The 13,309-nt window shown below is 40.8% G+C and overlaps 2 protein-coding genes across 5 annotated transcripts; both read right to left on the reverse strand.

Moving 5' to 3' along the window:
- Nucleotides 1-273: 273 nt before the first annotated feature.
- On the reverse strand, nucleotides 274-3,482 carry LOC104943718 (proto-oncogene c-Fos-like). Its single transcript, XM_010769187.1, has 4 exons — nucleotides 2,905-3,482; nucleotides 2,073-2,297; nucleotides 1,644-1,751; nucleotides 274-1,560 (listed from the first exon to the last, which is right to left on the reverse strand). Exons 1-4 carry the CDS (start codon nucleotides 3,016-3,018, stop codon nucleotides 901-903), a joined length of 1,107 nt encoding a protein of 368 aa, XP_010767489.1. The 5' UTR covers nucleotides 3,019-3,482; the 3' UTR covers nucleotides 274-900.
- Nucleotides 2,926-12,189, reverse strand: mlh3 (mutL homolog 3 (E. coli)). 4 transcript variants are annotated; one of them, XM_010769183.1, is made up of 13 exons: nucleotides 9,402-12,189; nucleotides 9,195-9,296; nucleotides 8,994-9,073; nucleotides 8,496-8,600; nucleotides 8,294-8,378; nucleotides 8,149-8,217; nucleotides 7,924-8,032; nucleotides 7,129-7,288; nucleotides 7,022-7,045; nucleotides 6,836-6,914; nucleotides 6,585-6,736; nucleotides 6,414-6,489; nucleotides 2,926-3,008 (listed from the first exon to the last, which is right to left on the reverse strand). In XM_010769183.1, exons 1-12 carry the CDS (start codon nucleotides 11,944-11,946, stop codon nucleotides 6,418-6,420), a joined length of 3,582 nt encoding a protein of 1,193 aa, XP_010767485.1. In that variant the 5' UTR covers nucleotides 11,947-12,189; the 3' UTR covers nucleotides 2,926-3,008; nucleotides 6,414-6,417. The 4 variants fall into 4 exon arrangements, with proteins under 4 accessions (XP_010767485.1, XP_010767486.1, XP_010767487.1 ...); XM_010769184.1 differs by having other exon boundaries at nucleotides 2,932-3,008; nucleotides 6,418-6,489; XM_010769185.1 differs by lacking the exons at nucleotides 2,926-3,008; nucleotides 9,195-9,296 and having other exon boundaries at nucleotides 4,832-6,489.
- Between the last annotated feature and the right edge of the window lie 1,120 nt (nucleotides 12,190-13,309).

Consider the following 13,309-nt stretch of genomic DNA (forward strand, 5'->3'; position numbering starts at 1 on the left):
GGCCTGGGCTGAAAATACAGTCAACACAAAAACACATGCAAAATGGATCATACCAAAATACAAAAGCAAAATATTTGTTATTTGTTAAGTTATAGGAAGACTGGAGGTTTACTTTTCTTACCACAACTCTTCCTTGCATATTCATTGCATACTATGCGTTTTGTTTTAGAGTTTAATTATTGTGATTTTTTTTGGATTTGTTATTTTAGCATTCAACAGCTTGTCATTGATTGTTTAGGGACAGATTGCAAACACCAGCAGCCAATACCACTCTGAATATAGATTTATTGTAATTATTCAGCAGCATAGATAAGCAATCAATGCTCATTCTTACTTAAATGTAACCAAAAAGTCTGAAAGGTAAAAAAATAAATCATAAGTTACATCTTGATAAGATATATAGTATAGCACTGGATGTTTTCATGGAAAACTTTCAATGAGGTCAAACCACAGTGGATGATGTTGAGGTATGCAGGTACTTAACATGGATGAATATGTTAATACAACATTTACAGCAATCAATACACTGTTCACACCAAAACACAAAACCATACTGATACATTCAATTCCACATTACATCTTGGATCTAGTAACAGATCAGATATATATACGCTTTTAAAATATTTGGAATTTCTCAGCATGCGTTTTTTTAAATCAAAACTTACTTCAGTCCCTGCTTTAAAAGTAAAAACCATGCTTTTTTCGCTACATCACTCTGTTGGTTATGCATCTGGAAAAAAGCTTATATATTTGCTTAGTCGAACACGAGACATTTCATGAATGTATTCCTCGAAGTATTACAGCACACTGTGGCATATGTTGTTCATATTATTTTAAAGTCAGGAACCTGCAAACAGAAGAAAGAACAGAGAGATCACACAGATCACTTCCCTCTGTGCATTATAAGGCGAGGAGGGTAGGGGAGTTGAGGAGATCCACAGAATCAGCCTTGCCTCCTCCGCCTCTATGACTGCCTAGCCCCTCTGTGAGAGAGTCCAGCTCGGGACAAGCGAATGTGAACACAGACAGGTAGCTGCTGCAGGTGGGGGTGGAGGTCACTATGGGGGTGCTGAGAGGCTCCAGGTCGCTGGAAACAGACTTGTACAGAGTCTCCCAGTCCGAGACCCCGAGAGAACTGCTCAGATCGATGTCTGGCACCGATCGAGCCGTCTCCATGGGGGTTCTCTCCTCGAAACTGGGTAACATGTTCTCCAGGAGCCCCTCTTTAATGTCCAGAGAGGGCTCCAGATCGCAGATGTTGATTTCACACAGCAAAATGTTGGAGTTTCCAGAGATGGCTGTGGACGGATCACTGGGGATGTCCATGTCCTGGAGCGAAGGAGCTTCCTGGGTGCCATCTTCTGGAAGTCTGTTCTCATCTGGAATGGCTGATAGTTCTGGGGACTCTGCTGGCTCCTGGAAAATACACTCCAACTCCTCTGACATCTGGCACATTGGTTTGTGTGTGGCGAGGATAAACTCAAGACGTTCTTTCTCTTTGAGGAGGTTGGCTATCTCCGTCTCCAGGGTTGCTCTTTCCTCCTCCAGCTGGTCTGTCTCCTTCAGATAGATCGACATAAGGAATCATCCACATTGAAAAAACACACATACACAGCTGAGTAAATGCATCATTGTTTACTTACAATTTGCAGCGTATCTGTGAGTTCCCTCCGTCTGTTGCGACACTTTGCTGCAGCCATTTTATTCCTCTCCCTCCTTATCTTTTTTTTCTCTTCCTCCTCTGGAGTCAGCTGAGATGAGAGAGAAATAATTCAGTTATTACCTTGAAGAATCCAGCCATATCATCCTCTAATCCGCTACATCCGTTGCGAATTGGCCCTCTAAAGAATGGCAAAAGCATGTTTCGCTGCAATGCGTCTAAAAATAGACCATTGTTGCAGACTTGCTGTGACCTGAATATAAATTGACTGCCTAAGGAAGGCACACAGACAGCACACGGCACAAGAGGATCATGTACAATAGCACTGAGGCACACAAGGAATTCAGATTGGCATATGTAAATTTACACAATTCTGTCCAATGGCTGATGGACATCCTCTGAGCTAACCTACCTGCTCTGTTTTCCCCTTTCTGGCACCATTTTTTCCCTTATTCCCACCCTCTTTGGGTGTTGCCTGGTGAGAGCTTTGTGCTTCATTGGCTTGCTGCCTCCCAGTCGGGGAGACAGATGTAATGATCGTAGGCTGGACCATCCACTGGAAATCAGGGGTAGAGGATATTGCAGTGACTGTTGGAACAAATGGAGTGTCTTCAACAATCATGTCTTGGTAGAGATCCTGAAAAAGGGAAAAATATGTGTTTAATAAATCTATTCCTATGCTGTTAGTGTTATACTTATATCTTATTGTGATGACAGTCATCAATGACATCTACAATAATATGATCAGTCTGAATAGAGGGGAGCCTGCATGGTTTATATCTATTTGACACATAGCCAACCAGAAATAGCCTTCTTCAGATCAATATTTGACTTTATCATTGTTTCTGACGTCAACACTGACGCAGAGATGCTGTGGAGTCTCCTGAATGGATTTATTTTTCTCAATGAACCGCTGCATCAACACGCTCGCATTTGGTCCCAGGACGTCGGAATCATAACAACCCGAACAACAGCGATATCTTCACATTTCCGTCAGCACTAATCTCTTGCACAAATATACATAAAATGTAAACAATATATATATATATAAAATATATATATGTAGCGCAGCCAGTTAATATAAAATCGTATCAATCAGCCCCCCCCCCGCCCCCCCCCTCCCCCACCGCGTGTATATTAAAAATAATTCAGTGTGTGATCACATTTAAAATGTTTAATCTGATTGTAAAGTGTGCGCGTGCCGGGCTGCGTGTTGAACGTATGATCAACAAAGCCATTCATACCTTTGCACTGCTCTCTGAGCAGGAGGAGGCTGGAGAGCTCGCCTCTTCGGGCGTCTTCTGGAAGAGCGTCCCGACAGGAGACTCTGTCCGGCAAGTGGGGAAGGCTGAATCCATGGCAGGTTGTTATGATACACCACGAGGAAATAAATACACAAGTCCGGATCAATGACAGATATGACTCTGGCCTTCCGGCTGGGCAGAGCGGCGCGAGTCTTTTCTCCAGGTATATACCTGGTATCTGGACGACTAGAATGCAAGCCCCTCCTTTTATGCTCTGCTAGAATTTTATGAATGAACCAAGACTGTACCATCTTGCTGAGGGGGAGGGTGGTCACACTGACAGCCACGCAGGTCTATATTTCGGGGTAAAATAATGTTGTTTAAAAACATTATTCTTTTATATATTTACTCCATGTATGCTACATTTAAATTATTCCTCAGATTCAGAAATAACCTCTTCAAAACACGAAAGCCAAATATCTGTTTCCACTCCCATTCACAAATATCGGCCGCTTATGAATGCAATGTGGGGTGAGAAACGTGAGTCTATTTATAAATTGGCATAGGCCTTGTTACCATTTTTCAGGCTGATTAAATCTTAATGTCCTGGTGCATTCATTTAATCAAGAGTGAAATATACTAAAGCATGTAAGAGTTAATACAAAGTCAAACAGCATCCACTGATTTCGTTTTATCTTGTAAAACATAGTTTCATTTCAAGGTCGACGCGAAGCATTTTCACGATCATTACAAAAATATTGAATGTCGAATATAATTTGTAGCCTACTAATTGTTTAGTCCGTTAATTTTTCTCATTTAACAGACTAACTACATTTCCTTTCTCTATTTCATTTTCAACAACATACCAAACGTATTTTAGACGGAGCTCTGGATAAACTTAGTACTTCGGGGCTGGCTTTCCAAAGATCAGAGTCATAATGAAATGATGCTCAACTGTTTACTTGGGGAGGAGGTGTTGAAGAGGAGAGGTTGGACATGTGGGGGCGGAGAAGTCACGTGGCATGACCCGGAACTCAAGGGAGGGAGGGAGCTGAATTTGACAGCAGCAGCAGCAGCATCATCGTTCACTCTCATCACAATAAAGCAGCATGTCTAGACTTTGCGTTATCCTGCTGACACCTGTCCTTTTGCACCGAGTGTTTTCTATCACATTCTAACTGCCGACCAATTTTAGCAAATGTCTACAAGAAGATATCCAAAAAGATGTGCTGGTCTCAGGTAGGGATGGGAACGATTAATCGAATATTCGAAATTATTCAGGTATGAGAATATGAGTTATGAATATTTTTATTGTAATTTTTTTATTGTAATTTTTATTGGGAGGGGTGCCTAAGTTGATTACATATATCAAATGGAATAATTCAATGTATACGACAGTGCCATAGCTAAATGTGTTAGGTCTAAAGGTGTGTTTTGCTCCGCTCACCGGTCTCTCACAGCGGGCAGAGCTGCAGGTGCTGATCTCTCTCTCTCGCGTCCGGTTATACTTCACTCGCGTTTACGTCAAAATCCATCAGAAAACCAAGTTATGTTTTAAGCATGAAAGCTGTAGGCCTATAGCTGTCAACTGTTCAAACTGTGATCACCAGTTCAATACATTTGACAAATTCGACTTGGTTTCTATACTTATTTGAACATATTTATTTATCTTTCAAAATAAAAAATATGTGTTTGTAAAAACATTTCCCACATTTTTATTTTATTTTATATAGGATATGTACATTTCGGTTAATCGGTTAACTGTTTTTTTGGGGGTCGAATATTTGAATATACATTTGCTTTCAAATTCCCATCCCTAGTCTCAGGCGAATACGAAGTCAGCCAACTTCCTAACACTATTACTAATTTGAAGGTATGTGAACATGTCACACCAGGTGTAACATATGGCAAACTTAGACTGTTTTTTTCTTGTTTTTTATTTTATTAAACAACTTTAATAAAAGTATATCAAAAATACAAGTTTAAAAATACAACTACATTTTCCTCAGATCACCGATAATTATGGTGATACATTGTACAGCAAGGAGAATGCCACAAAGGGGACATTTTCATTCATAACAGAAAATCATGACCACTTTGAGGTTTGCTTCGATAGCACATCTTCAATGGGTGAGTGAGGTGTTGTAAAAATATATGATTTAAAATAGTATGAAAGAAATACAGAAAGTTGTCCATTAAATAGAGCGGGAGAGGGAGTATTCCAACTCCAATGGACAAATGCTTTATAAGTTATTTGTGATCCACAATGGAAGCCAATCATGCTTGATTGGGGTGACTCAAGTGATGCAAAATCCAAATTATTTTCTGACAAATAACACAATATGCCATTAATGCTTGACTTTAGGTAGTTGAACGGTTTCAGACCAACTGCTCAAACTGAACATAAAGCATGGCGTGGGAATGAAGACTGAGGAAGAGGTGAGAGACCATGTTAATACTTTAATGTCAGATATCATGCCACTACTGATAAATACATGTAAAATGTTGTAACCTCAAACATATAACCATTGTAACCTCTCTGTTAGATTAAACCAGTGGAGAAACTGACCCCCGCTAAAATATCTTGAGCACCTCTCTCTTGACTTTGAGTACTTGAAGAAACGAGAGAAAGAAATGAGACAAACAAACAGTAAGTTAAGAGAGCAATATGTTTAGTGTATAGGTAAGTTCCCAAAGCTTTCTGTGGGTTTAAGTTTCCTGCTTTGGCTACTTCAATGTGTGCTTTGCCTTGAACAGCAGATGGAAATTACCCTCTGTTTGGGGTGAAGCCAGGAGAAGAACAAGCTTGAGGGTTTGAAACCGGGTTGCAGCAGTTTTATTCTCTGTGTGATTAATTGTTGGTTTTGTCTCAAGCTATCCATTTGACTGAAGATTTAACAAATTTGACTTTATTTAACTGCGTTTTTCTTTTTCAAACAGAGTCCACCCATACGCGATTGCTGCACTTCAACATTATCTCCATCTTCGGTTTTCTTGCTATGGCCCTGTGGCAGATTTTCTATTTGAGACGATTTTTCAAGACCAGGAAGTTGATTGAGTGAATATTATTTCTGGAGCGCAACCTGAGGAATGCTGGAGGAATTCTGTTTTGGGAACATTTACACAGTCGCTACAATGTGCCTTTTTCTGTGTATCTGATAATGCAACACTATTTATCAATGTTTATTCTTGAAGTCATTTGAAAAAAAAAAATATCTCTGCTTTTATACATTTTCTGAATATTGTTTTTCGTGCTCCCCATGGTATATAAATCAAACTGGTGTTCAAACTATGTACTTACGAAGCTAACTGTAGCTCATTTTCGACAGAATGTTATGTATAAATAGCAAAGTCTTCCTATGAGTTCAAAGATGCTTAAGTATAAAAACAAATGGTTAACAGCTGCAGTGCTTTGGGGGGAAATTAAGCCATTTAATAAAAAGGTAATTTTTCTGAGTTATGATTCATGTTGTTGACAATAAACAACACATTTCAAATAAAATACACACCCACTTATCTATTTCCATAAAGTTGCCATGCTTTATACATTCTTCTCAGCTTTTGGAGGTTGGGTTTCTGTAATTCCTGCAGGAGACAAGAATGCTGCGTCACCACCAGATAGCTGTGTTGTAAATACCTTTGAAAGTACATTTAGTAGTAAGTTAAGTCCATTTTAGTACCTGTTCATCTTTGTCCAAATGGAGGGTGTCCACTAAGGGAGCAATGGATGGACGGCCGTGGGCACACTGGAAGGGCAGCTGGCAGGAGGACAAGGAGGCCACCAGACTGTGGCATTCATCTCTACTCAGGCTGTCATTGAATTTGATGGCACCTGTTAAATACAAATATATATAGACACGTTTTCAGTGGGTACATTTATGGAATCATCAAGTAATAAAAAGAAGGAGGGAGAGAAGTCATTTGACTTTACCATGGCATGCTAGGGAGGCTAGCACCTTCAGCACAGTGAGAGGCAGAGTTCCTCTCACTCTACCCGTGGAGCGGAGTAACTGAGACAAAGAAAAAGAAACAAGACAATTCACCATTTATCGAGTAGCACAAGATGGTTTCTCCCCACAAAAAGGTCTAGGGGGTGTAAAGAAATTTCCAAGCTCACCTCAATTTGCTCTCGTAGATACTCCTGTCGAGTGATGACAGAAAAAGAGGTTAACATAAGGGGATGGAAACATAAAACAATAGATAAGAGGTTTTCATTATTCTTACCTCAACAATAGTCTTGATAACAGATGGTCTCCCCCGCCTGAGCTCATTACTCTCCTTTTCCATGAAGCAAAGTGGTACCTTCCCAACAAACACTTGTGGCTCCGCTACCTGTGAGAACTTCACTTCCAGGCCCAGACTCCGCAAATGTCCCTGACATGATCTGAAGAGCAAAGGTTCACCAACATAAGCAATACAAAAAACACTGAGATAAAACCATGCCAATGTAATAATGTCCATGTTATGAAATAAACAGGTTTGGAACAAAAGAAGTGTCAAGTTTGTCTGTACATCTCAGAATTCAGCTTATTTTAATACTTAAAGAGAAAGCGTTTAAGAGCAAGAAAAGCTTGGTGGGGCAAAACAAAAAATAACAGCCCACAACAATATTGAAAGTGTGTTTCAAACGTTTAAAGCTTAGCCAATGGCAAGAGTGTAGATTATTCTGTAAATTGAAGAATGACAATTGCCTTCTGAAGTGAATTTCACTAACATTAGAGGTCATTGTGTGAGGCTCATGTCTGTTAAATGTTGTAATGTATGTATTTTCCTGTAACAAAATACATTTAAAAATGGTTATACTCTTATTACGTGACATTGTCCTATGTTTTCTAATACACCCGAGGCCTGACTATCCCCCACGTCAATAAGGCTACTGAGTGTTCAGTTCGTGTTGGGTAAAATGTTTCTACCAAAATATTTATATTCTCAAATTGGGTAGTATCTGCCTTTAGGTAAGTGTACTGGTTTAACAGGAGTTTTCCTTTGCTCGTGTACTGTACAGATAATCAAACACACCTGAGCAGCCTGAGCTCTTCTTCTGTTACAGTGATCTCGAGAGGAGGCAGAATAGTTGATGAACACAGACGTTTCTGCCCCGGTGCATCTGGGTCCTCCTCATAAGAATCTATGACAGGACATACAGTTAAACTGTGGTATCACGATGGAGTTGCAACAACAGCATTGCTAATTTGACATGTCTTTCTCCGTGTTAAAACTGTGCTTGGAGCGTTTTTGTTTTACCTGCAACTAGATTTTCAAGTCGAACTCTCTCGTGTGCAGCGTGTTGATCCACCAGCACCAAAAGGTTTCCTGGGGATAAATAAAAAGTCCATGAGATGCTGATAAAAAAAAAACAAAAAAAAAACTGTGAATCTCCTGTCCTTACCTTCAGTTCCAGTCAAGGCTGCAGGCTCCTCGTCTCTCGTATTGATAAGACATGCAAGAAACTTCTTATCCACTTGATGAATAACCTATGAGGTAAATATATAACAATGACTTCCTACATCAACGAAAGTTAAATGGCATTATAAAGAGCACTTTATAATGAATGTCAGAACATTCAAAAGGGAACAACGAGAGACACATGCCTTCATTGAGTGAATCATGGCCTTAGAGAAGCGGTAAGGAAACAGGATGTTGTGGATCTTCACAGCCAGCCCCACGGCTTGTCCGCTCGTAACGTCCACACCAACCTGTTGGCACGGGAGAGATCAGAATGCATCGTTAAAAACTGCATCAAAATGACATAGATTTTTCAAAATTAATCAAAACATTTAAATTCACAAGAAAGAAAAAAGGCATAGATGCTTTTCTTTTTACCATGTAAATATATTTAAACCGCAGCTGAAACCCTTTTAATTAAATGAATTGGCTCACAAAAATATAACCTTTTGTTTTTCTCATTTCCTCAATCTTATTCTGGTCTCCATTTTTATTTTCACTTCTATATCATATCTTGCACCTATGTTTTGATTTAGTCTATTTGCCCTTGAATTGTATTATTCATTGTATTATAATAATAAAATTTTAAAAAACAGATACAAGAAAAGTTTTTCAAAACTTTTAAACACACAAGCTTTGTTTACCGTAGGAGGGCGAACGAACACAGGATTTTTCCATTTTGAGTACAACGTCGTCAGTGAGTTGGAGCTCTCGGTATTGGCACCTGTTAAGACAGACAACATAATACTTGATCACAAAAAGCAGACATTCATTCGATATATTGTGTGAGTTTTAGGCTCCCTATATCCCTCCCTATGTCTACAGTCTGTCTTTCTCCTCTGTACCTCTGTCATCAAGCCCTGAACTAATCACTCTCTCCGTCCTGGATTTAGGTAGGAAGGGCAACACTAGATCCATCTGAAAAGGGTAACATCTGTACTCCATCCCTACAGTTTAAGGAACAGTGAAGTGGTATTCTTGGTTAATGTTAAATGCTACTTCAAGTCACTATGATGTCAAAATCACATGCACAGAACAAAGAAGTGGCTCACCCATTTTATTGATGACACTAACGGCCATGTTGGTGACATCAGACGTACAGCGCACTGTTGTTTCTTCAGGAGGCAGGTCGTCATATCGGCTGAGCCCGGTCACTTTGTTGACGTACACCGTCTTTCCCACAGATGCTTCGTAGTGATGGAGCCAGTCACCTGAGGCCTCTTCCCCCTCAGCCGCCAGAGGATGTGTACTGCAAACCGGGAGCGCCTCAGGATTCAGAGCGGTTTCACAGTGATGCTCGTTGTTATTGCCGTCTTGGGGGTCATCGTTACCAGTACTGAGACACTTGTCCTTTGGTAATACTTTTGAATGGTCTGCCCTCTGGTGTTTCAATTGGAAGAGTTTAGTTGCCAAAGATGTTTTGCCTCTATTCTGCACTGAGGCTGGTTTTAACTTGGTGAATGCTGAGAGTGTTAGGGGGCTGTTGGTTTTCTCTTTTTCCACTTTTCCAACATGTCGCTGATCTTTCTGGCAAAGCAAATTGTTCTGCGAATACATAACAAATCCGTCGGACTGAGAACATCTATTTGCATTCTCCTGAGAGGGTAATTTCAGTTCATCAGATTCACCATACACTCTTCTGAATCGTTCAAGCGATCCAGAATCCTTGCATAAAGACAACTTTTGAGACGTTGAAACCCTGGGAATCTTTGAGCGAATGATATGAGTGAAGTCTTGTTTCTGACCAGTTCTGTCCTGCCTTGCTTCCAGTGAGATTCTGCGTTTTAATGCAGTACATCTCTCTTCACATATCTGCCCAGGTGTTTGCTGAAATACTGACTTTTGTGACATGTCCTGAGTCAGCAGATTCTCATGGATATATGGATCGGACAGACTGATCTTTCTGTTACTTACTAAAGTGTGATGATGTCCTCCTGTACCCGGGCAGTCAGGTAATATTTGCTCAATATAGTTCATGTCAGGCTGAATTTGTGGAGCGAAGCAGTCTAGTAAAGTCTCATTGCCGTTTGAGTCTGTATTGTTTATCAACATGTCATTTTCTTTTGAGAGTTCCAGCTTTTCACCCTCTAGCTCTACGACTGAACTTGACTTACAAAAAACGTCAGAGCCTTCGCCAGCTTCACTGGACTCCTCTTCTACATTATTCTTAATATCAGATGTAGGGTTGAGTCTAGCTAGATCACAGGATGGCTCACATCTAACACCTTTATTTATGCCCTCTTCACTTTCCAACTGCTTTGCGGTTCTCTTTTCCTTCCTTTGTTGTTCAGTCTCTTCTTTGCCCTCCACCTGACCAGAGTCCCTGCTAACATCTTCCTCACATACACAGTCATCTTGGCGCTTTCGATGGACAGAATCAGATGCCAGTTTCATTCCAATATTGCAATCTAGTGTGGAAGCACTGCTTGTTGCTTGGCCAACATTGCCAGTGTTATGCCCCTCTTCAACTGTAGTGCCAAACAATTCAGCCGGTGCTTTGTCAAAGTCATCTTGAGAAAGCACGGCCACCAAGTTCTCCTTTCTCAGGAAAGCTTTCACTGCTTCTTCTATGCACAGCAAAACGCCATCCCAATCTTTGAACTCTATTAGAGTTTTAGCAGGCTCAAGGCATATATCATACTCTGAGTAAGAGCATTTCATATTGATGACGTACACTCCATGGGGGTCTTGGCTCCGTTTGGTCTTTGGACTTCTCACGGCTGACTGCATATCTGGACTGTCATTTTTTGGGTTTGAATTGCTCAGCCTGCGTAGGAGAAAATTAAGGAGCTTGTGTATCCGTGTTTTGAGGAGCAGCCTCTCGTTTACATACAGGAACTGTAAACTGTTGTTGTAGTGGCCCTCTCTGCCAATATAACCAATCACTTCAAACTGTCCGTTTGTGTAGCTGATTTCTCCAAGTTTCTGTGCTCTCCCAAGGCTGTGTATCTGAACAAACCTGTGGTAGGTGTTTCTAGCTTTAGGAAGCTGCACCATCATGGCCACTGTGCAGTCATTCTTCAGGGTGAAAGACACTGAGGGGTGCATCAGAGAAATAGCCTCCACCCTGTGTCTGATCCTCTCACCCTCCAGAACAGCATCCATCCTCTTCCTCCGCACAGGCATGTTGTGGAGGAAGTTACAAACGACAACAGTTGTCCCTGCAGCGGGTCGAGCAGTCTCTCCTTCAAACACGTCCATGCTTTTGCCATCTTTGAAGATTTTGACGTGAGTTTTCACTGTTGCTCTGGTCCGGGAAGAGATTTCAACAAGTGTGGAGAGAGAAACTATACTTGCCAGGGCTTCTCCTCTGAAACCATACCACTTGAGGCTCTCCAGGTCTTCAACAGAGCTGCATTTGCTTGTGTAATATCGATTTCCCAGGGAATCCATATCCTCGGAGTTTATCCCAGCGCCATTGTCAATCACCTGAACTTTAAACGCCTCCATGTCCATCCTGACTCCCACACAGGTAGCTTCGGCATCGATGCTGTTCAGGATGAGCTCCTCCACGCACTGCTGAAGTGAGGGCAGAGCGACACCGGAGCGAAGTTTCCCCTGAACCTCTTTAGGCAAACACTTTATCATTGTGTTCATTAAGTTATCTTACCCTATCAACTACACAGCAACAAAGTAGTCAAGCAGCTAAACACTGTCCGTTGGCAGCTAACGTTTAGCTTAGCACTGGCTGACGTTAGTGCCATGAGTTTCAACGACATTCTGACCACAACACATTAAAAACAAATAGCTAAAAACTAAAACATTAAGCTACAACATCGAAATCCATGCTAAAAAGCTGCTGCTGTTTACAGTCAACGTGTATAATCAAGAGATGACCGAAGCGCTAACAGTCGAAGCTAACAGCGCCATCTTCTGGTGTGGACGACCTACAGCTTCCGCCTTCTGTTTCCCTGGTGACCAGCTTTTATTATACCGCCACCTAGTGTACGGAGTGTGCTATTTTATGTGTTCACTGACGGACTGTTATGTAGTTGTATTATGGAGCTATTTCAGGGTCATAAGTTTTGATCATTCAAAAAAATACAATTTATTTGAAAGTCCAAGTTTTCATCCTGAACTTTGAAAAATACAATGTTGTATTCAAAACAAAAAAAAGTATTTGAAATAATTGTTCAGGTTGAATATTATTTTGATTCAGTTCAGCAATTTTTTTTAATAAAATATTTATTTTCATATTTCACTTTTATACATATTTTGATGTTTGAATACTTGTTTTTTTCAGTTTCAGATTTTACGTTTTCAGATTCAAAACAATTTTTTTTTCGGTTTCAAATCTTTTTTTTTCAGGTTTCAATCTTTTTTTCGCCTTCAGATCGTTTTTCACTTTCAGATCTTTTTTTTCACTTTCAGATCTTTTTTTTTCGCTTTCAGACTTTTGACCCTGATATGCTTCGGGGGGCGGGGCTTACCAAAGAGTAGTTTGGCACCCTGAGTGACAGCCCTCCCTCTGTCATGATGCCTTCATGGATGTTAGGTAGCGCAAGAAATACAACTACACACTTTCTATACACAATACTCCCGTGATTGGTGGTAAACAAAACTGATACCAGCATCAAAGTTCCGTTAAGCAAGCTGTTGAGCATCCTAGTTGGCAGCAATCAAGGTATAAGAGCAATAAACTGTGCTAGAATCTGAAATCACGTATCCGCAATCAAGCGTTGTCCTTCCCCACTTCCACGTAGCTCCATGAACGCAGCAAAGGATTGGCTTGGTTTTTGCGATCAGAATCAGCTTTATTAGTCCCAAAGGAGATACATTTACATTGTTACAGCAGACAAGAGCCAAAGACAGCTTAATGCAGCGTTTCTCAAAGTGTGGGGCGCGCCCCACTGGTGGGGTGCAGAGATGTGATAGGTGGGTCGCGAATGGACGTGATGAACGGGCGTTTTTTTTTCGACCTCAGGCCGGAATCGAACCTGGGTCCGTCGCGGGCGTTAGT

The sequence above is a fragment of the Notothenia coriiceps genome, unplaced genomic scaffold, assembly GCF_000735185.1.
Source record: "Notothenia coriiceps isolate Sejong01 unplaced genomic scaffold, NC01 NC01_scaffold00006605, whole genome shotgun sequence".
In the NCBI taxonomy this organism is placed as follows: Eukaryota; Metazoa; Chordata; class Actinopteri; order Perciformes; family Nototheniidae; genus Notothenia; species Notothenia coriiceps.

Bases quoted from the DNA above. Each gene is read 5' to 3' on its own strand.
- mlh3 (XM_010769183.1), bottom strand. From the start codon at position 11,946: ATGAACACAATGATAAAGTGTTTGCCTAAAGAGGTTCAGGGGAAACTT. The intron at 9,297-9,401 runs GTGAGCCACTTC...CTTAAACTGTAG, and splicing joins TAGTGTCATCAATAAAATGG to GGATGGAGTACAGATGTTAC. The intron at 6,915-7,021 runs GTGAGCTTGGAA...TCTTTGTCTCAG, and splicing joins ATCTACGAGAGCAAATTGAG to TTACTCCGCTCCACGGGTAG.
- LOC104943718 (XM_010769187.1), bottom strand. From the start codon at position 3,018: ATGGATTCAGCCTTCCCCACTTGCCGGACAGAGTCTCCTGTCGGGACG. The intron at 2,298-2,904 runs GTATGAATGGCT...TCCCTTTTTCAG, and splicing joins GCTCAGAGAGCAGTGCAAAG to GATCTCTACCAAGACATGAT. The intron at 1,561-1,643 runs GTAAGTAAACAA...ATCTATCTGAAG, and splicing joins TCACAGATACGCTGCAAATT to GAGACAGACCAGCTGGAGGA.